Source organism: Ciconia boyciana, chromosome 4, assembly GCF_034638445.1.
Source record: "Ciconia boyciana chromosome 4, ASM3463844v1, whole genome shotgun sequence".
NCBI classification, from domain to species: domain Eukaryota; kingdom Metazoa; phylum Chordata; class Aves; order Ciconiiformes; family Ciconiidae; genus Ciconia; species Ciconia boyciana.
In genome coordinates, this window is record NC_132937.1 from 84,563,221 (window position 1) to 84,584,696 (window position 21,476).

General features: G+C 38.5%; 1 protein-coding gene across 1 annotated transcript in view; it reads right to left on the reverse strand.

Annotated features, from left to right (window-relative positions):
• The window catches only part of HSD17B4 (hydroxysteroid 17-beta dehydrogenase 4), a 74,773-nt gene that overhangs the window by 33,816 nt on the left and 19,481 nt on the right, over positions 1–21,476 (reverse strand). Inside the window, exons 12-16 of the mRNA XM_072860440.1 lie at positions 14,399–14,505; positions 13,473–13,706; positions 12,978–13,029; positions 11,630–11,701; positions 3,340–3,443 (exon numbers count right to left, since the gene is read on the reverse strand). Coding sequence (XP_072716541.1) covers positions 3,340–3,443; positions 11,630–11,701; positions 12,978–13,029; positions 13,473–13,706; positions 14,399–14,505 — 569 coding nt within the window. The remainder of the gene's footprint in view (positions 1–3,339; positions 3,444–11,629; positions 11,702–12,977; positions 13,030–13,472; positions 13,707–14,398; positions 14,506–21,476) is intronic.

Genomic DNA, 21,476 nt, shown 5'->3' on the forward strand with positions numbered 1-21,476 from the left:
TGCAATTACATGCTGCATATTAAGCCCCACATTATTGTAAAAAAGCTGTTCCTTGTGCAATCTACAGCTTCATTGTTCAGTTTTGAAGTCATAAACTTTACCAACAGACTGACAGAGAACATCCTATATCGTAATAAACACAAGCAACACCATAACCAATTCAAAACTATTGAAGTAGCTGAAATCTTTTTTTTCCCCTCTCCTTCTTGGGTTTTCAAAACAAACAAAAAAAAGGCCAAAAAAAGAGAAACTGGTGTAAGACCTAAAATGAAAGGAAGCAGCTTGACTCTCAAGTGTAGTAATTCTAATTAATCTTAGTTTGTGTAAGCTGTTTACCAAAGAAAAGAGAAATCAAAAGAAACTGAGTGCTGTGTAGTTTCACATGTAATGACAGCAAAGGCTCTTTCCTGTTTATTAACAGCAGAGCAAAGCCACCTCTTAGGTGGAAGACTTGATAACATCACTCCTGCTTTTGTCACTTCAGAGAACCACAAAGGACCTACACATTAATCAGCTTTCTAACATGCTTTCAAAACAAGAATGTATTGCCAGTCTATTTCCAGTTAGTTTGAAGAAACTCAACCTGACCTACCAAGCCATTAAGATGTTAAAACTAGCCAACATATGAATAATTAAGGAAACACCTCTGCCAGTAGGGCAAGAAAACCCCAAGTCAAGAGGAGAGACATGACTTAAACAACGTGTTGCTCATCACAGATCTCAACTTGGAAATTTGTTCTCCTTAGTTTGCAGATACAATACATGGGTAAAGTGAGGAAAAGACACATTATAAAATATGTCTGATCAGCTTGGGATTTCTTTTTGGCACAGAGGCACATGAAAGTCTTTTTAATTGGGAAGGTTTGCAAAGACAAAGCAGGAAAATTTATCATTTGAAACTGGCCTCTTGCATGCAGAGGCCTCTGTTGAACTTGCTATCACTGTGTTGTCTTAACTAGACTACATTTTGTTTTCTTCTATCACAAGGACTGCTGCCTGACACAGGTCTTCTTTATATTTTAAAATGTAAAATCATTTATATAGCATTCTCTTACTTCACTAAATAGAGTGAAGAAGTTGCACTTGCCTAAAGTGCAATGTTTAACTAAAAAGTGCCAAGGCACTACACTGGACTCACTGATGTCACCACTATAGATTAGCAACATTTCCTTTGAACCACTTTTTTTTTTTCATGCACTATTATAAAATCTGTTTACAGAAGAATTAAGGGTTCCATCAAAGACCTTTATATGCCGTCTGCAACAATACTATGTGAATTTTTTATACTACACAGAGGCTTTTCCCATTTCTCTTTGAAGCAGCAGGCATTTCAAGATTTGTTTTGTAAAGTTACATATGGGAAAACTTCTATATAATTGCTATAGATTTAAGTCGAAAAAATTGCAAGTTTACATCCAAAAATCCCGAAGAACATTACCTACAGTATTACAGATGTACACAACCTAAGAATTTCATTATAAATTTTCAAAAATACTGAGCTTAAAATAGCCTCTATTCAATTGACTGTTTATCACTGTAGTGCTTCAAGGCTCTAGTTCACAATAACAACATTCAGTCATAGCTGGCACTACCCTTAAACATACTATTGAAGGAAACAACAGTTATATGTCAGGTACCTGAATAGCTACTTCATGCATTTGGACATATACACTATGTGTTCATGTGACATTGTCATTTGCTAACTCTCTCCCAAAATGCAGGAGCTCCACTCCACTGGAAGTGAGAAACTATAATCCTATTTCTCTCTTTTCCTCTTTATGCTTCCCAAACCTCTTTCACGCAAACATATAGATTTATAAAGAGCTACACCTAGAGATCTCTTCTAGAAATTGCAAGTTCAAACCTAACGCCATTTGCGTACTTCTCAGATTTTTACTAAGCTAGTCTTTTTACTAGAGCAACATCTTGCAATATTAACACATGATCATACCTATTAGCACAGATTTAACACATGATAAACAAGTTACTAAAATATACATGAACACTCTCTGTATACATATACACAAAATTGTCACTAGGTATCAATCTATTTTTTAATATAAAGAGCCCCTCCACTTCCTTTAAGCAGAAGCAAAGAAAATATCTGAGATGGAACAGCAAAATACATTGTAATGCTAAACTGAAGACATACAGATCACGTATTCCAAATTGGAGAAGTAAGCACTGAGGCAGAAATTCAAATGTGATCATGACAGCAGAGTTGAGACACGTTTAAATCAGGACTCTGTTATGAGTCTAGTTGGCACAATCCAACAGCTCAGTAGCAGGCCCCAAAGTAACTAAAATCTCAGCTTCTTTGTCACCCTCCTTGCTGCCCATGCTCAAACCAGAGCAGCCAAAAAATCTGCTCTTAAAGCTACACACGAGAGAGGTAAAGCTCCCCAAATCTACTTGAGAAAACCAAGACTTACAAATAAAAGACACATTCTCTGTTCTTGTTCTGATCTAACAGGTCTCTAAAAATTTTTCAGATCAAAAGTAGTTTGATAAAATAAAACCTTTCCCAAGCTAGCTTTTAACAAGCAATTAGTAACTTTCCTCATCTGTTCATTTATGGAGAGGGTGATTGGGAGTAACTAAATACATAAAATCAAAACACATAAAGTTTCTTTTGTTTGCAAAACATACATTTGGGTTTCATAAACCCAAGAGTCAATAAGATTCTTGCCAAACTGGACAGTTGAACTGATATCATCTTCCATCTGACCTACAGAGGTAGGATTTTAAGGAATATAGCACAGCCCAAAGTACAACATGTAGCAGATTTTACCACCTCTATGGAATGAATTGGGTCAAATTGGATCAGATTACAGCCTGCTACACTGTTGACTTCAAAAGACCCTCTTCTAAAAGATCTAATACGAATCCTCCAGAGGAGCATTCTGTCCACAGCGTCATGCATTTTATATGAATTTCAATTTTATTTTAACTTCAGACATCATTTTCTAATTCCAAGTCCACAGAATTTAGATTCTAAACACCTTCCAGAGACTCTCCTATTCTGTTTTCCATTAGGATATTCCATATCTGTAATTTCAAATATTTTAATGTAGGAATACCTCATCAGTTGCAGGTTTAGCAACTCACTTTTCTCCCTAATTGTCAACACAAAACCATTGGTTTCCCAGGCCCTGAACAGTACCTTTTTACTCAGGCTCTTCAACGAACAGAAGTATTTAAATTGCATTTGAGTTTGTACTGCCAAATCCTCAAACGCTAGTTTATCCTTCCTAGTTGATATAGCAGTAAATATTTTTCTTGCAGTGCTGACAAAAGTTTTCATGTGTTTTTTTTAAATATGAATATGCATTAATTTACCTTGGCCTTTTCTGATGTTCGTTTTCCACCAAATCCTCCAGCTCCAACACAAAACAGAGAGAACTGATTATAACACACTAGGTCCTTTCCACAATAGGTATTCACTGAAAGACAACAAAAGAGGAAGGTCATATATTGTCTTTGATCTCCTTTTTCATATAGCTAGTATGTGTTGTTACAAGACAAAAGTTCAGCTTCAAACATGACAAAGCCCATTTTAACAACTGAAGGGACAATGTTCACACTTTCATATTGCACTATTGCAAGTCACTTCCTGACTACTGAAGACTAATGATCTGTTTCAAATAATATTATCATGAATTTTATCTATATGAAAGCATTAAAATTAAAAAATGAGCTATCAAAATGCTGATGACATTCAAGGTGCTAAAAATATTTGACAACAGAGTGCTGAAATGGGTATTTATTTCAGCATCTCACACTGCATTAGCAATTCATTTAAATATGATAGAATTGTGCCATAAAATATTATGTATTAGAAGCTATTAAGAATACCTAGTGTGTAAAGCACATTACCAACTCATACAAAAAGCAGTACTAGTACCTTGTATGAAAAGAGGTCCAGAGCGAGCTTTAGATTAAGGTCACCGGTTCCTTCTTTTGAAGAAGTTAAACTTCTTACACTGAATCAAGATTCAGTCTCCTATTTCAAATTCATGCCTATTCCACTCCCTTACACCTTAGACTGAAATTTACAGTACTGTTAATAATGTTCATTTCCAGTTCTGGAAGAAATTTAAAAACAACTAATGTTATCCCACAAGTGTGAGGTCTTTTACCCGGTGCGCAAAACGCCACAAAGCTACCACCTAGCACCCAAGCTTTGTGGAGCTACCACCTAGCACCCATCTCTGTGCAGACATGAAATAAAATACCTCTGCCCTGTGCGTATATAGGCATTTTGAACACCAGGTAAATGACCTCACACTTGTGGGATAACAGTATGGGCAACCTAGATGGGACTGAGCTGACAGCCTTGCCCAGTTCGTCTTGCCACATCCAACGGGGAGAAAAGACCTGAGAGGACTCCAGCGTGCACCGACCTGTTGATCAGGGACTCCTTCAGCTGCTCTCCTGCAGTCGGGCAGTAAGCGACACATTGGTGCAACGCTACTGAAAAGAGGTATTTTTGGGGGGAATATGAGAAAAGGGGGGTAGGGGCAAGATCTCTCGGGAAGCAGGCACCATCTGTTCTGTTTTGGGCTCTGCATAAGATGCATCAGAAAAGATACATGGCAGTAGCATAATTCTGTTTGTTTCTACACACTGTTCTGTTCTGAGTAATGAAGGGAGATGTCCCTCGTTCCGGTTTGTGTAGACATGCTGGACTTTTTTGGTACCAATATGGGCACTGCTGCTTGTCAGGAGGCACCCCTTTGCTCTCCTCTAGGATGCATCCTGAAGAATTGGAATAAATTTGGGGGGGATCCCATGACTAAAAATAAGCTAAAACGATATTGTAATCAACGGTGGCCACAATATCAACTGGAATATGGTGAAAAATGGCCTGAAAATAGATCCTTGAAATATAACACTATATTGCAATTCATGTTGTTTTGTTGGAGAACTGAAAAATGGGATGAAATACCTTATGTGGATATGTTTTTTGCGTTAAGAAATGATTGGGGTATTAGGAAGAAATGTGGTTTAGTGGATTCTAAACATCAGATTGGAATATATGTGTTAAAAGAGAAAAAGGGAAAATCTCGTTGTATTGAATTGGAAAATTCGGAGGAGGATATTCAGCTATTGATAGCTCCTCCAAAACAACCATAATCCCACAGCTCAAGGGATAATGGAATTGTGAGTCCTATCTCTAAAAGAACAAGGGGACAGAAACCGATAGTTCAAGCTCCCCTCAGACAGGCTGCAGGGCCTGAAGGAACACTCGTATATGTACATGTACCTTTTACTACTACTGATTTATTAAACTGGAAACAGGCAGTTGGATCCTGTTGAAACAATCGGAAGGCATGTATAGTGCTGTTAAAACTGTAATGATGACTCATAATCCTAACTGGGGAGATGTACAGGCTCTCCTAGAATATTTGTTTACCACTGAGGAGAGGAGAACGATTTTAGAGAAGGTTAGAGAGGGACTAACTCAAGAACATGGAGGGGTGCCTAATACCAATATGTACCTCCCAAAAGAGGATCCAGAGTGGGACCCAAACACAAGTGAGGGATTACAGAGGGTAAAGGAATATCAGAAGTTAATTTTGTATGGGATTCAACATGGAGTGCAAAAGCCTAAGAATTTATCTAAACTCTGTGAAGTAAGGCAGGGGGAGAAGGAAACCCCATCAGCCTTCTATGAGAGATTGTGTGAAGCAGCTCGAAAATGGACAGATCTGGATCCGGAAGATGATAGCAATTTAAAGTTATTTAACATGCTGTTTATTCATCAAGCAACAGCAGATGTAAGAAAGAAATTACAAAAGGTAGAAGGTGCGGATGGCGTGACAATCTCACAGTCACTGTTAATCGCATATAAGGTGTACAAAGTTTCCCCAGCCAATCCTCTGGTTCCAGTCAAGCTGGGGAATGAAAGAACAGATTTTTTAATTGATAGTGGAGCCACACATTCTGTAGTAACTACTTGTAGGGGACCCTCACGCAGAACTAAAATAAGTGTTGTTGGTGCAACAGGGAAAAAGACTTAAAGTCTTCTACAACCTATGGAATGTTCAATTGGAAATACTAAATTAACTCATTAATTCCTTTATATGCCAGAATGCCCCCTACCGTTGCTTGGACGGGATGTACTTTGTAAACTGAATGCACAACTAACTTTTTCTGAAGACTCCGTTCAGTTGCATATTCCTCCAGAGACTGCCTGGAAAGTCCAGATATATTTGTTAAGTGAGAAAGATCCTAATGAAGAAATGAATATTCCAGAGGAAGTACTGAATGCGGTCATACCTCTGGTGTAGGCATCGAAGATACCCGGATGAGCGAAGAATGCAACCCCCGTAAAGACTGAACTGAAACCGGGAGCTCAACCAGTAAGACAGAAACAATACCCCATTAAGCTGGAGGCCTGAAAAGGATTAGAACCTATAATAAGCTCCTTTTAGAACATGGATTGTTACGGGAGCGTCAATTGGAATTTAATACTCCCATCCTACCTGTAAAGAAGCCCCATTCTTTTGAATATAGGCTGGTACAGGACTTATGAGAAATTAATGCAAGGACAGCAGATGTCCACCCTGTGGTTCCAAATCCATCCAGCCTCCTTACCGCAATCCCTAACAGTAATACTTATTTCACGGTATTAGGTCTAAAGGACGCCTTCTTCTGTATACCTGTGGATGAGCAGAGCCAGACCATCTTTGCCTTTGAGTGGCAGAATCCAACTACAGGAGGAAAAACCCAACTCTGCTGGACTGTCCTTCCCAAGGATTCAAGAACAGCCCTACCTTGTTCCATAACATACTAGCCAAAGAATTGGAACTATGGCAAAATGATCATGATGCTGTAACATTGTTGCAATAAGTTGATGAGTTGCTCATTGGTTCTGACAGTTCTGGAAGCCACCACCAGTCTGCTTAACTTTCTGGGCTCGGCAGTGTATCGGGTTGCTAAGACAAAGGCTCAGATTGGGAAAAAAAAAGGTCCAATATATGGGGTCTGAAATCACCAAAGGACAGAGAGAATTAAGTACTGAGAGAAAAGAGGCAATTGGTAGCATTGCTGTACCTACATCAAAGAAGCAATTAAGAGGATTTCTGGGAATGGCTGGATGGTGTCGCATGGATTCCCAATTTTGGACTAATTGCCAAACCACTGTATGCCTCTGTGAAAGGACCTGAGGGGGTTCTGGAATGGAAACCTGAATGTAGAAAGAGTTTTGATGAAATTAAAAGGAAACTCATGGAGGCTCCTGCTTTGGGACTCCCGAATTTGAGGAAACCCTTCCAATTATATGTACGTGAACGACAGCAAGTGGCATTAGGAGTTTTGACACAAAAACTGGGGAGCTGGAAAAGACCGGTGGGATAGTTTTCAAAGCAATTAGATGAGGTCAGTAAAGGCTGGCCCGCTTGTTTGAGGGCAGCAGCGGCTACTGCAACTTTGATTGAAGAATCTCGGAAATTGAAGTTAGGCCAACCCATTACTGTGTTTGTACCTCATGCTGTGTCTTCTCTCCTTGAAAATAAAGGGCATCATTGGATCTCCCCAGGCAGGTTAGCTAAACATCAAGCAGTGCTGCTGGAACAACATGATGTTGTAATCTCCCTGACCTCTGCTCTAAATCCTGCAACTCTGCTCCCAGTTTCCGAATGCAGTGAATTGCATCATGACTGCTTAACCACCAGCGAACAAGTGTATTCTAGTAGGCCTGATCTCCAAGACAAACCCCTACCGAATGCAGAACTGGAGTTATTTACCGATGGAAGCAGCTTTATGTTGGAAGGAAGACAGAAAGCTGGATATGCAGTGGTAACACCATCTCAGGCCTTAGAAGCTAAATCTTTGCCTAGTAATACCTCTGCTCAAAAGGTGGAATTGGTTGGACTAAGACGAGCTTTGGAGCTTAGTCAGGGAAAAAGAGTCAATATCTACACAGATTCTAAGTACGCATTCAGAGCAGTGCATGCGCATGGGGCAATTTGGAAAGAAAGAGGACTATTAAGTCCACACAGGACTCTGATCAAATTTGGAACAGAAATAACGAAGCTCTTACAGGCAGTCCTTCAACCAAAGGAGGTTGCTATAACGCATTGTAAAGCGCATCAGAAGGCAAACAGCGAAATCATGAAGAGAAATCGAAAAGCAGACCACTTAGCAAAAGAAGCAGCATTACAGAAATCAAAATTTGAAGGAGCTTTACTTCCAGTACCCCATTTGGAATTATCACTCCCACAATATACTGAGAAGGAAAATCAATTGGCAGAACAATTAGATTGTTCCAAAAATGATCAGGGTTGGTGGGTGACACCACTGAAGCAATTATTCGTTTCTGAAAAGATGATGGAAATTCTACTCGACAAACGGCACCAGGAAACACACTCGGGAGCAGATGCATTAGTGCTAATTGCCAGAAGACATGTCATTGGGCCAAGGATGCAAAGCCTAGCTGATAGAATAGTTAAAAAGTGCACTATCTGTTGCGCCAATAACCCCAAAATTGCAAAGAAAATCATGGCAGGAGTTGTAAAACAAGGAATATCTCCCGGGGAATACTGCCAAATAGATTTTACAGAATTGCCAAGGTGTAATCTCTATAAATATTTATTGGTAATGGTAGGCACCTTTTCTCGTTGGCCCAAAGCTTTCCCTTGTCACACCAACAAGGCTAGGGAAGTGATTAACATTTTATTGAAAGAAATTATCCCCAGATTCGGTGTTCCAGAAGGTACATCCTCCTGTAACGGACCCCACTTTATTGCAGAAATAGTGCAGGGAGTTTCTAGATTTCTAAACATTCAATGGGATTTGCATACCCCTTGGAGGCCACAGTCCAGTGGCAAAGTAGAAGGAATGAATCAAACCCTAAGAGGACAGATTTCCCAAGTCTGTCAGGAAACTCAAATGAAATCGGTAGATATTCTACCCATAGCATTAATGAGAGTAGGAATGACACCCAGAGTTTGGAAAGGTGTTAGTCCATTTGAGAACCTGTATGGGAAACCATATCCAATCAATCATTTAACCACAAAGGGAGACCAAATGCATATAAAGGGACAGGCTGTAATTAAAAGAGTATTTGATCTCTCTCTCACAGAGTTTATCCTCCCTGCATAGGTACCTAAACCAGAGGACTCCCATTCCCTTGGACATTCCAGTACACCCATTCCAACCAGGAGACACAGTCTACATATGAACCTGGAAAGATGAGCCCTTGAACAAAAAGTGGAAAGGACCTTATATAGTGCTATTAAAAACTTACACAGTGGTAACAGTGAATGGGATCAACTCCTGGATTCATTATACTAAAGAAGGCACCAGACCAGGACAAGTGGACCTCTATGCCAACCGGAGAACTGAGACTCCCACTAACCAGGGACTGTCCATGAACCGTATCAAGGTTTTCTTTTAGAAAACTACTATTGAAATTATTCCTAGGACACTCCTGGAAAGTGTTATCAATTTAGCATGGTTACAATGAAAATTGTATCTCTGACATTGATTAACCTAGCAGTTACTTTTTGTAACAGAAATCTAGTCTTAAAACCTGTCCAATCCTTTGGAAGAATCCCTAACATCAGCAGTATAACGGCCTGTTTACCATTACCTAAAACTGCAGCCAATCCCTTCGAGTGGGGAATTTTAACTTTAGATTTAAACTGAAGCTTTTTTCAGTCTTCAAATTACCTCCTTTCAGAGTCGAATGTGGCTGTACAATCTAACAGGACAAGCAGAACTATTAGCGAATGCAACTAGAGCAGGACTACAAGATTTAAAACACTCAGTTACGGGAAACTTCAAAGATAATATTGCAGAATAGGCTAACCTTAGATTTAATGTTACTACATGAACATGGGTTATGTGGGTACATAAAACTGAACAACAAAGATTGTTGCATCCATATCCCCAATATAACTGAACATTTAGATTAACAAATAGATGAAATAAAGTAAGTGGCAAAATCAAGTAGAAATATTCAAGCCTCTAAACAAAATATTACAAAGTTTTGGATTCTCCCTAACTGGATGGTTGGCAAATTTACTTCAAACGATGATTACAATTGTACTCATCATGATAATCATCTATATTATTGTTAGTTGTGCCTTAAAACGTGTTAGATGACTAACTGTACAAGTTACTACTGGAAATAATATACTATTAATGAGAACTAATAATGAGACATATGAGGACTATGAAGAAAAGTCTCATAGTCTCAAAGGGGGGAATTGTAGTCTATCAGGAGCTGGTGGAAGGCCAGGACTTATGTAAAGTTGGTAAGAGGGATTCAGACTGGAACTTGGAATGTCCAAGTTGTCTAATGGAATGTCTAAACAAGAATTACTGTCCTTGGGAGTAAAGCACATCCTGGAGAAATATGTGAGCTAATTAACATGTTTTGGGAACCATCTGAAACTACTAGCAGAAGCACAATAACCACCCTCACACAAACTATCCTCATTATAATACTAAAAGTCACACCCCTTGAGCTGGAGACCCCAGCCCAAGCAGAGACCCCTCACCTTTGAGTATGTGCAGAATATTAAAGTAGCACTGTAGCTTTAAGTTGAAATAAGAGAAATGTAGACCAACAGAAAACTGCTTTGTGTAATTACTTATGCATATGCATAACTAGACTGTATAAATACTGTACCTGCATGACCAAACTTGGTGCTAGCTTTATGGAGCTACCACCTAGCACCCATTTCTGTGCAGACATGAAATAAAATACCTCTGCCCTGTGTGTCTATCAGCATCTCACACACCGGGTAAACGACCTCACACTTGTGGGACAACACTAAGATTCTGCTCACAAAAAGAAATTTTGTGTATTGCAGAAACAGACAGGCTTAATGTTAGCCCAGTATGGAAAGAAAACACAGCTAGGAGGAACAAAGGGACAGCAAAGACCTTTTTACAATTTTATCTGTACACTGAAGGAATAAAAGCTCAAGAGTGTTTAGAGATTCACTGCCTATTAACCTATTCTTGCAGTCTAATTTCCCAAGGGACTTTGGTATAAACACACCTAAAGATATCAAAATTCTGAAAACGACAACTTGTCAACTTCTGGAGACATTCTGATGCTTTAACTTGGATGCAAGAGGCAGGTAATGGGGTTTTGTTTTGTTTTATTTAGAAAAGAATAATGTAGACATAAAAAAAGAATGCAGGTGGCTTAAAGATGCTGCTTTGCAGATGAGTCTACATGACATACACATATGACTAACCTTTGCAAAACCACCCCACAAAATACAAGCACGCATTTGCACACATGCCCTCTTGCTGAAGGGTGGCAAAATCTAAAATGGCTGCCTTCAGATAGGACTAATTATTATTATTTAATAATTTTGTTCAGTTTGCATAGTGCACTATTCCACCTACATAGGAAAAAAAAAAACCTTCTCTGAAACCTTTTTCCAAAGAGAGTGTTCTTATTTCAGTACGTTAACTGCCCAAGAACAATTACATTATACATTTACACAGCTATTACTAATGAGCTCTTTTCTCAGCTCTCATTGATATTTAACAAGCTAACAGTCTTTACTGTGGAAGGGCTGGCAGTTACTGGTACAGCCAGTTAAAAACTGAGTCTGTCAAATTTTACTGCATCCCCTCGAGAAATTATAAACCTTCTTACCATCTATAAGCAAGACTGCTCCTGATCCTTTGTCGAGAATATCAGCAACGGTTGAAACTGAAGTTAATTGCCCTGTAAGAAAAGAATAACACGTACATGTTGTAAGGTTTTACTTCAGGAATGAAGTCCACAGATCACTCTTTACACTTCCTTACTAACAATAATAATAATGGTAGTAACAATCATAGTGATAGTCATAGTAATCACAATCATCACGATTATAATAAAAGTGTCTGGAAATCTTTGCAAATCTTGGTTTGCAGATGTGAGGATTTTTTTTTTAAGTTTTGGGGTTTTTTTTAATAGAATCTTGCTATAGTTTATGTATTCAGAGCTAAACACAAATCACATTTCAGACTCAAACACATCACTAACTTCAAAGATAGTTCCAATCACTTAAGGATTGTTCACAAATTTCAAGAGGGCTGAGACAACTACAGTTCTACAGAAAAGAAGCTCCGCTCAGAGCGTGGGCCTGTGGCTTTATGAAGTTTGTCTCTAAAGAGGTTATTGCTCTAGAGAGATATGGAACCATGTACGTTTACATAATCAGACTATGGAATGGAAAAATAAAAAGCTTTTTGAAGTCCTAGCAATCCATTATTAAGTATCAGACTTATTTGAAGTTAATATAACTTTCACACATCTCTTCTTTGTTTCAGCAAGAAATTATGCCATTTATCTGTGGCTTGCAAGATTTTTTTTATCCTTTTGCACTCTGGAAAAGTTAATTTTTAAAAACTACTAATGAAGAAAACCAGACACATGCATGCATATCCTGAATAAGTCTAACAAGCACTTCTCAATGTTGTAACCTGGGAAAATACAGCCATCTGTGAAAAGAGCTTGCTACTGCAGTAACTAATATCTTGAGAATTTTGACAGGAAAAAAAGTAATTGTTTTTTAGCCTCCTCATCAAGATGTCCATTCCTCCTTTACATAAACAATTTAAATCTTATCCTCTTGTAGGTACACAGACGCAACCAATGTTGAAGAATTTTTAGATAAACATCCCAAAATTCTATGATACAACCTTACCTAAAAGTTCTGCTATTTAGTATCAAATTATATGAATAATACACCAGCATGTAGTGTACTTGCTTACTGTATCAAAGATTAGGCATGAGTTTACTAAGTATACTATAGAAAAGCAACATCTGATCCCAAGAACACAGTTTCAGAATTCCTTTAATAATGCAACAGGTTGCCTCTCTTACCCCCTACCCCTTGTAAAAAGAATATGCAAAAAATCCAGTCAGAATCAGAGCTTCCCTATTTCCATTTATAATATGGCTACAGGAACTGTTGTCATAGTGAAAAGCAAATCGGCAACACAGAAGGACTGACCTGAGGTCGGCAATGGTTTATGCAGTTCCAGATATTGCTCACCATGCAGCATCTACGTAAGGAAAGGCAGCGCTATAACAACAATCAATATATCCTATTGCTTCCCTATCACAAGTGCAAGGAAGTACATGGCTATTTTAGAAAGTGTTCAGAATAAACAAATAAAAAAAAACCCTGTAAGTTTTTTGTTTTGTTTTTCCAATTTCATCCCCAAGAGAAGATATTTTCAAAGAAAGTTTTAGACTTTTGTGGTTTAATAAAAGCAAAGTGAACACAAATTAAAATTTAACAGAAAATTGATCACTCATACCATCTTAGGAAGACACAGGTTATACAAGTGAAGTAAATGAATAATTTCTTAGAATGCAAGAATACAAAACACTGAATTTTCCTCTTCTAGAATAAAGGGAACTTATTACTATTACAAGCATACTATTTAAAGTCACCTTATAGTTATATAAAGCTAACAAAATTAGATACCTAACTCTTCCATACCTTTGCGAGATCAATATTTAGTCCTGGAAGAGAAGGAACACCATCAAACATCGAAGTCTGAGCAGGAATTACTCCAAAGCTAGGTAAACAGCAGAAGTCTTCACTTCCTTCAAAGAGAAACTTCAGGTGATCTGGATCCTTAGTTGACATTCCCACACCAAGGGCATACAGAATAGGCTCTAAGTGAGTGTATTTATACACATTGGTAGCCAATTCCCGGCCAACAATGCTTGCCTGGAAATTAAAAGTCAGTATAAAATAAAACTTCATAATAGTTAATATTGCACTTGCATTCTTTCTATAATTCTCATATCAAACGAAATTCACGTTTTGAGCATTCTCTTTATAGTCACATGTAAACATAAAGTATGAGTAATAAATATACCATAAAATATTAATGTATTTGTTGCAGTACAAGGTACCCTAATGTAATGCATTAGATCTTGCTGCAAGCAATTTACTTCAAGAATAAGTAGTATAACTTCATACAGCTCCGCTCCCAGCAATGCATAAGAATTTTTCTAAAACAAACCTCGAATTAAATAATTAACACTTTAATAAGATTGAAATGAGGAAAAATTATCTATCTATACAGAAGGAACCAGAGGAAAACCACACTGCCCAACAAGACCTGTCTCCTGCCCCTTTTCTGAACAACACCCTAACTAAAGAGGCTTACGGAACTTACAAGCACTTGCATTCGGCATTATTCAGTCTACTTAGCCTTAAGTTTTCCCATCATCAATAAGAAAAATAAAGAGTGGAGTTTGGAGATGTTTCTTATTCTGCTTTCTCACTCCACAGAACCAAAAGAAAGGTTCTTTTTGCAGACAGCAAACCAGAGCAGAAGCTGATTAGCAACACAAGTGTCTCTGCTCAAGGTTTTCACCTAACTTTGAGCGCATCTGGTAGACAGAGGTACTTACCGTGTCAACAGATGAAGAGACCACTGATCCAGAGCTTGTTGAATTCATAGAAACATTTCCTTGAGACTCTATCTGACTTAGAGCATCATTCAATACACTTATGGATTCTAGAGAAAGGAATAGAAAAAAATCACTTATAAACAGCCATAAATGAGACACTCCAGTTAGACACACAACAAACATGCCAGCAAATGAGATATAGCCTGGTATTCTTTTAAATTCTTTTTTAAACACAGTAAATATGCATTTGCAAATTGAGCATAGTGCTGCATTTTACAGGCATCTACACAACAGTTGATGATAAGTGATCTCTACACCAGATCCATCAGTTCTGCACCCAGCAGTCAACCACGACACCTATCTAATTCAAGTGCTTGAAACACAATTGGTGCTATACGCCACCATCCAAGCCAAGAGAAGTATGTCAGTAAATACTCTGTTCTGTTCTCTGAACCACAGTGTTAAGGAGAAGATAATGAGCATTACATTTCATTTGTCTCAGAAGTAAACATATGAAAATTACTACTGCTTTTCTTATCTTGAAAATTATTTGCAATATAAGTAACAGGTCTCATCTCCTGGCGGTTACCCTCTTTCCCAAGTCACATAAGTAAATAGATAAAGTCTGAGGCTTGAACAATGCCAAGATTACAAGCAAGATTATGAATGGCTGAGATACAGAACTCAGCTATGGTAAAGGCAGGCCATCAAGAACTTGATGAACATCAAGAACTTGCTCCTTGAAGCTCAGTATGGCTACAATCAGTATTAAACATTCCTGTGTTAGAAAGAATCAAACAAAAAGTGGTGAGAATCATGCAATGAAAAATAAAAAAGTGTTCAAATCAGAGGAGCACAAAATCATTATTTAAATAATTTTACCTTGGAGCTGCTCCCCTCCCTATACCCATACTGACTTGCACTGTTGCTCGGACTAACACCATGTTGCTCTTTTGCACAGCACTCCCCTAAATATCCTGCAAGTTAGCTGCATACCCTCCTGCAGAATCTTGATTTCCTAAACTATTTCTTGCTTCCCAGTTTCACTGCCAGAATCATCATAACATTTTATTTGTGGCCTGAATCTCATGAAGAAAAAGGAACATCTACGTAACAAACGTGTTGTCATCTCTTCTGCCAAAGACAAGTTTTATCTTTGGGTACAAGCACTGCCATAACATGACATGAGGTTATGACATTTATGTAATGCAAAAATGTGCAAAATAAGAGATTTGTAATTTATAAGAACCCTTTAAAAGGTAATCCCTTTTATCCCTTTTTTCATTCATTAAATGAATGAAGGAAAAGCAATACTGAGCTGCTGGGAGAAGTAACAGACTGTTTCAACCTTTCTTGCATGAACCAAAGAAAGGCTTTCGCATTGCTTCAAAATCTTCCAAGGGAAAATACAGCTTTGACCTCCAAGTAAACCTGAATGTTTCCTCAACTTTTCATGTCCACAACCCATTTCCATGCAGGAACATAACTAGCATTCTTAATGGTGAAATCTGAAAAGAAGATTACCAACATGTAGTTTACATGCAATGACATCGTTACGACAAACAGTATAAAGGCAACTTATAATTTAATAATGGTGCAGAATACTACAATCTTCTTTTCAAGGAGTCTTTCTTCCAGAATATATGATATGACTGGACTCTCAAATTGGTGAGCTGGCTAGTGTCTGGCTGAACACTAAGGAGATCACAGAATGGTTTGGGTTGGAATGGACCTTCAAAGATCATCTAGTTCCAACATACCTGACATGGGCAGGAACATCTTCAACTACATCAGGTTGCTCAGAGCCCTGTCCAACCTGACCTTGAATGTTTCCAGGGATGGGGCATCTGCAGCCTCCGAGTAACCTCTTCCAGTGTTTCACCTGCCTCTTCATCAAAAATTTATTCCTTATATCTAGTCTAAATCTACTCTTTTTAGTTTAAAACCATTACCCTTTGTCCTATCGCTACAGACCCTACTAAAAAGTTTGTCCCCATCTTTCTTACAAACTCCCTTCAAGTAGTGAAAGGCCACAATAAGGTCTCCCTGGAGCCTTCTCTTCTCCAGGCTGAACAACCCCAACTCTCTCAGCCCTTCTTCATAGAAGAGGTGCTCCACCCGTCTGATCATCTTTGCGGCCCTCCTCTGGACCTGCTCCAACAGGTCCATGTCTTTCCTGTACTGAGGACTCACACAGCTCGATGCAGTACTCCAGGTGGGGTCTCACCAGAAAGGAGTAGCAGAATCACCTCCCTCGACCTGCTGGACACACTTCTTTGGATGCAGCCCAGGATACGGTTGACTTTCTGGGCTGCAAGCACACATTGCCAGCTCATGTCCAGCTTTTCATCCACCAGTACCTCCAAGTCCTTCTCCACAGGGCTGCTCTCAATCCCTTCATCCCCCAGCCTGCATTGATACCACAGGTTGCCCCAACCTAGGTACAGGACCTTGCACTTAGTCTTGTTGAACCTCATGAGGTTTTCATGGGTCCACTTCTCAAGCTTGTCCAGGTCTCTCCAGATGGCATCCCGTCCTTCTGGCATGTCAACTGCACCACTCAGCTTAGTGTCATCTGCAAACTTGCTGAGGGTGCACTCGATCCCACTGTCAATGTCATTGATGACGATATTAAACAGTACTCATCCCAGTACAGACCCCTGAGGGACATCACTTGTCACTGATGGCCATCTGGACAGTGAGCCATTGACCACTACCCTCTGGATGCGACCATCAAACCAACTCCTCATCCACCAAACAGTCCATCCATCAAACCCGTATCTCTCCAATTTAGAGAGAAGGATGTTGTGGGGGACCGTGTCAAAGGCCTTACTGAAGTCCAGACAGACAACATCAGTAGCTCTTCCCTTGTCCACTAATGTAGTCACTTTGTCATAGAAGGCCACTAGGTTGGTCAGGCAGGACTTGCCCCTGGTGAAGCCATGCTGGCTGTCCCAAATCACCTCCCTGTCCTCCATGTGCCTTAGCATAACTTCTAGGAGGATCTGTTCCATGATCTTCCTAGGCACAGAGGTGAGGCTGACAAGTCAGTAGTTCCCAGGATCCTCCTTTCTATCCTTTTTAAAATGTGAGATGTGTTGTTGTTCACCCTTAACGTCAAAGGCCTCACCAAAATTGTTTTTTTAATTTGTAATCAGCAACAGCACTTGTACCTGGATCATACCAGAATCATTTAGTAACACTTTTATTGATTTTCAAAGCATATGTATGCAGAAAAAGCTGTCTTTAAGGATGGAATGTTCTTTCACGGACTCATGGATTTATTTCTTTACATCTATGACAGACATCAACCATGTAAGATATGTCTATGGTTCTAGGCCCAAATTTCTTGAGAGGTATCACCAGAAAGTGTATGTTATGCTTTATGTTTCAGGGTGGGTTTTATCCTTTAACATCAAAGCTACTTTTAAGATGCTGCCCTTTTGGGTTGCCTGAAAAGCTTAAGCAAGCTATTAGAATATCACCAAATACAGGCAGCAAATCTTTTTTTTCTTTATTAAAAAAAAAGGGGGGGGGGGATGTTAATTTCTTTTTTTCCCCCCTGAATTACTACTTTACAAAACTTTTCCAGTTAAGAACCCCAGTGCTGACATATTCCTTTCATCTTCGAGGGACTGCTAGAGCAGCATGCAACTGAAGCATCTCAACATATTAATTTATTTCAGTCTTCACTGCTCTTCTGCTGCCTGGCGTAAGAAACTGGACTAGTATGGCATTAGGTCTACAGTAATATTCTAGCAGTTGACCAGATATGAATCTTTCACATGAGGCAGGGTTACACCTTCAAAGAAAAAGTAAATTAGATTATTGCATTAAGAAGTACAAAGGTTATGATCAAATACATTGTTATGAGCTAACAATGCAATATGAGATTGCCAAAAAAGAAAGATGAAACATTACAAAATCACTGATAAGTGAGTTTTGGACACTGATAAGGATGGTTTCAACAGTATTTATTTTGCATTCTGTTTGAGTATTGAAAGTAAAAGACATGGGGAGGGAAGCACAGAGTGGTACATGAGTTTTTAGTCATGTAAACACACAAGGATGTCTGACACTAATGTTTCAACAGTAGACTTAACCATGACAATTTGTACTTTTTAATACATGACTACAAGCAAGTAAGGTTCTTCTAAGATCCAAGAAATAGCTCGAAAGGTATAATTTTGGCAGAAACAAATCCAGTAGGAAACCTTTTCATTAATATAATTATTTTTAATATTGGTTTGGGGGTAGTTTTTTGAGTTGTTATACTGTCAGTATAATGTCCACTGCCCCAGCATGGTCTGCTATGAGAGAGCAAATGATTATCAGACAGCAGGGAAAGATTAACCTGAAGAGCAAAGGTTGAAAATAGTCATGGCAAAGCCTGTCTCTTTCCAAAAGTATTCCTCTCACTTTCCAATTAGGGAACATCACATGTGAACCATACCCCTTAACTATGGAGGAAACAGCACCAGTGTTTAAACCCTTTTTAAACACATATGAAGAAAGCTGAAACTGAAGCTGGAACAGTTTTCTTCTTACGCAAAATTTTTCTTTGTATACACACATATATACACTCCTTCTATGTGTTTTATATTAATTTGCTCTATACCAGAGATAAGGTTTTGAAATGTGCCGAAAGTCAGCCAGTGAGAATACTCAAGATGTTTTCTGTCATTAGACAGTTTCCAAGACAATTAAAAATGCACGTGAACGCAAGAGCAGATTACAGACCTCTAAAATACTAGATTTACCTGAAACTGGCTCGTATCTTCACAACAGAGGAAACGGACACAGAGAGATAGATTGCCTCATATGGGTGACAGACATAATTAATTCTGTTTTCCTAGACAACAAAACAGCTAAACATACTAACCTGTGCAATACATACTACAGAATGCTGCATACAGTATATAAACTGCAAGACAGGGATGGCTGTCTTTCACCTATCTCACAACACAATTTGATTTCTCCCTTTGCATAACAGGAAGAATCGGACTAGGACACAAGACCAAGTAGTGCACTGTGGAGGCAAGGGCTACTGGATGTAGCTTTGTCTGAGACGGAATACAAGGAGACAATACGTCAACGTGCAGTGCAATGTGCAACTGTGACCTACCACACATTCAGAAACTTCTGTATCATGTTTAATTTGGTCTTTCTGCTTATGCACAGGAAACCAGGACCTCTCAGTATCTCAAAACACGGAATCATGTTACCATGACAAATATGTCAGCTCACTAGATCCAGCTGCAAATGAGAGGCTGAGCAATTCTTTTCCAGTACTAGTTAAGCCAAGTCACATTATTCTGCAATTGCTACTGCCTAAGGGCATACAGGGAGCTGGTTACAGCGACTCACTGATGTACCCTGTAAGTTGATTCTGTGCCCTAACCTTAAGGCTCTGATTATGCCCTGCTTATCTTCTTGAAAGATTTCTAGCTTGTTCTGAAGTAGAATGAAATAAGCTAAAACTGTTATTTGTTTAATCATCATGCAGTAACATCGTCATGCAAATTAGGAAACAGCTCTAACACATAAGTCACTGCAGATTCACTGCTGCCTCAGAAGCAGGGACATTTTCACTTTGCGTTACCTTTCACTCCTGGTAAAGGAAATGTAGGAGAATACACGCCAGCAAAACTACATCTTCCACTTCTTCAACTTCCTAAGGCCTAAATTCTCACATAGCTTCTTAAAAAAAACAAAACAAGTCTGTTCTGTTGTTAAAAAGACATAATGTAGGGAAGGCACAAGTAATCATACCTTTTGCTAGTTGACAGGACTACGCCTGAAACTGTGTCGGAGTACAGAGGAACTGCCAGAACTTCTTCAAGTACATTAAGGACTAAGCCTGGAAAGCTTCGGGAATAACTATAGAGAACACTCAAAGACAGCTGAGGCATTAAAAGGAAACTGAAAAGGCAGGCATAGCCAGTTACACTGACTGTGTCGGATAGCTTTTGGGGTAAGGGGAAGAGTTTGGTCAAAAGATTGTACTGCACAATCAGCAGCTGCTCGTCTAGAAAGATGTAGGGCAACTACCAAGAAAGATTACTTTACTGAGCACATTATCATGATATCTGAGAAACTTCAGTGAGTTACTGAATTAACATCAACTGCCAAGTCAAGTGACAATTAGCTATTTCCTATTAACTAAAATTGCACAAAGCCTATAAAATCATATTCTGGTACACAAGCAAGAGTTTTTTAGCTTGATTCATTTTATGTGCCAAGAGAACAAGTTAAGCCTACAAACTGAAGAAGTGCTTAAAAAAACTCAAAAAAAGATGGAAAGAAAAATTCAGATCTTTTTACTTAAACTGGTTTGAAGAAAAATAATTAAATGTCTTCATTTCTTAAAAGACCACCACTAAAACATGAAGATGAGACAGTACTTCCATTTAATCTTCAGGAGTTCAGCATCTCCAGCAGAATGACCTTGGCTAAAATACAACTATCAACGTGTTCTAGTTAAACATCAAATGAGAGCTCTGCTAGGCAGGGCTCTAAATGCATGATCATTCAGACATTAGATGTGGAGCATTTAATTTATTTATTTTTAAGAGAATGACTTTCCCCTATGCTTGCAAAAAAGAGAATTCTAACTTTAAAAAAAAAAAAAAAAAGAGTACAACATGAATCCAAGTATTCAGTTACGTATGATTGCAACATGTAAGAAAGATTACCTTTAAAAAACCCCCCAACCAACCAACTGGTGATGCGTCTCCTTTTTTGTAATCTAGAACGAATAAAGTCAAATGGCTTTTATCAGTATGTCCAAATTATGAAACAAGATTAACATCTCTGATTATGGGATTTTCTACTACATTACAAGCAAATACTTTATCTAATTGGTATTTTATTATAATTATATATAACGGTTAGTACATGATTGCTCTTCACAGCATCAAATTAGTTAAATTAATGAGATCTTTTGGGAGAGATTGAACTTGCAGATATTAGGTATTGCAGCTTTTCATTTTTAATGTGAGTACTCTAATTAGTTTCCTTTATTTAACAGTTGAATACCTTGAAGCAATAAAGTGGAGACTTTGGCAGCAGAAAAAAC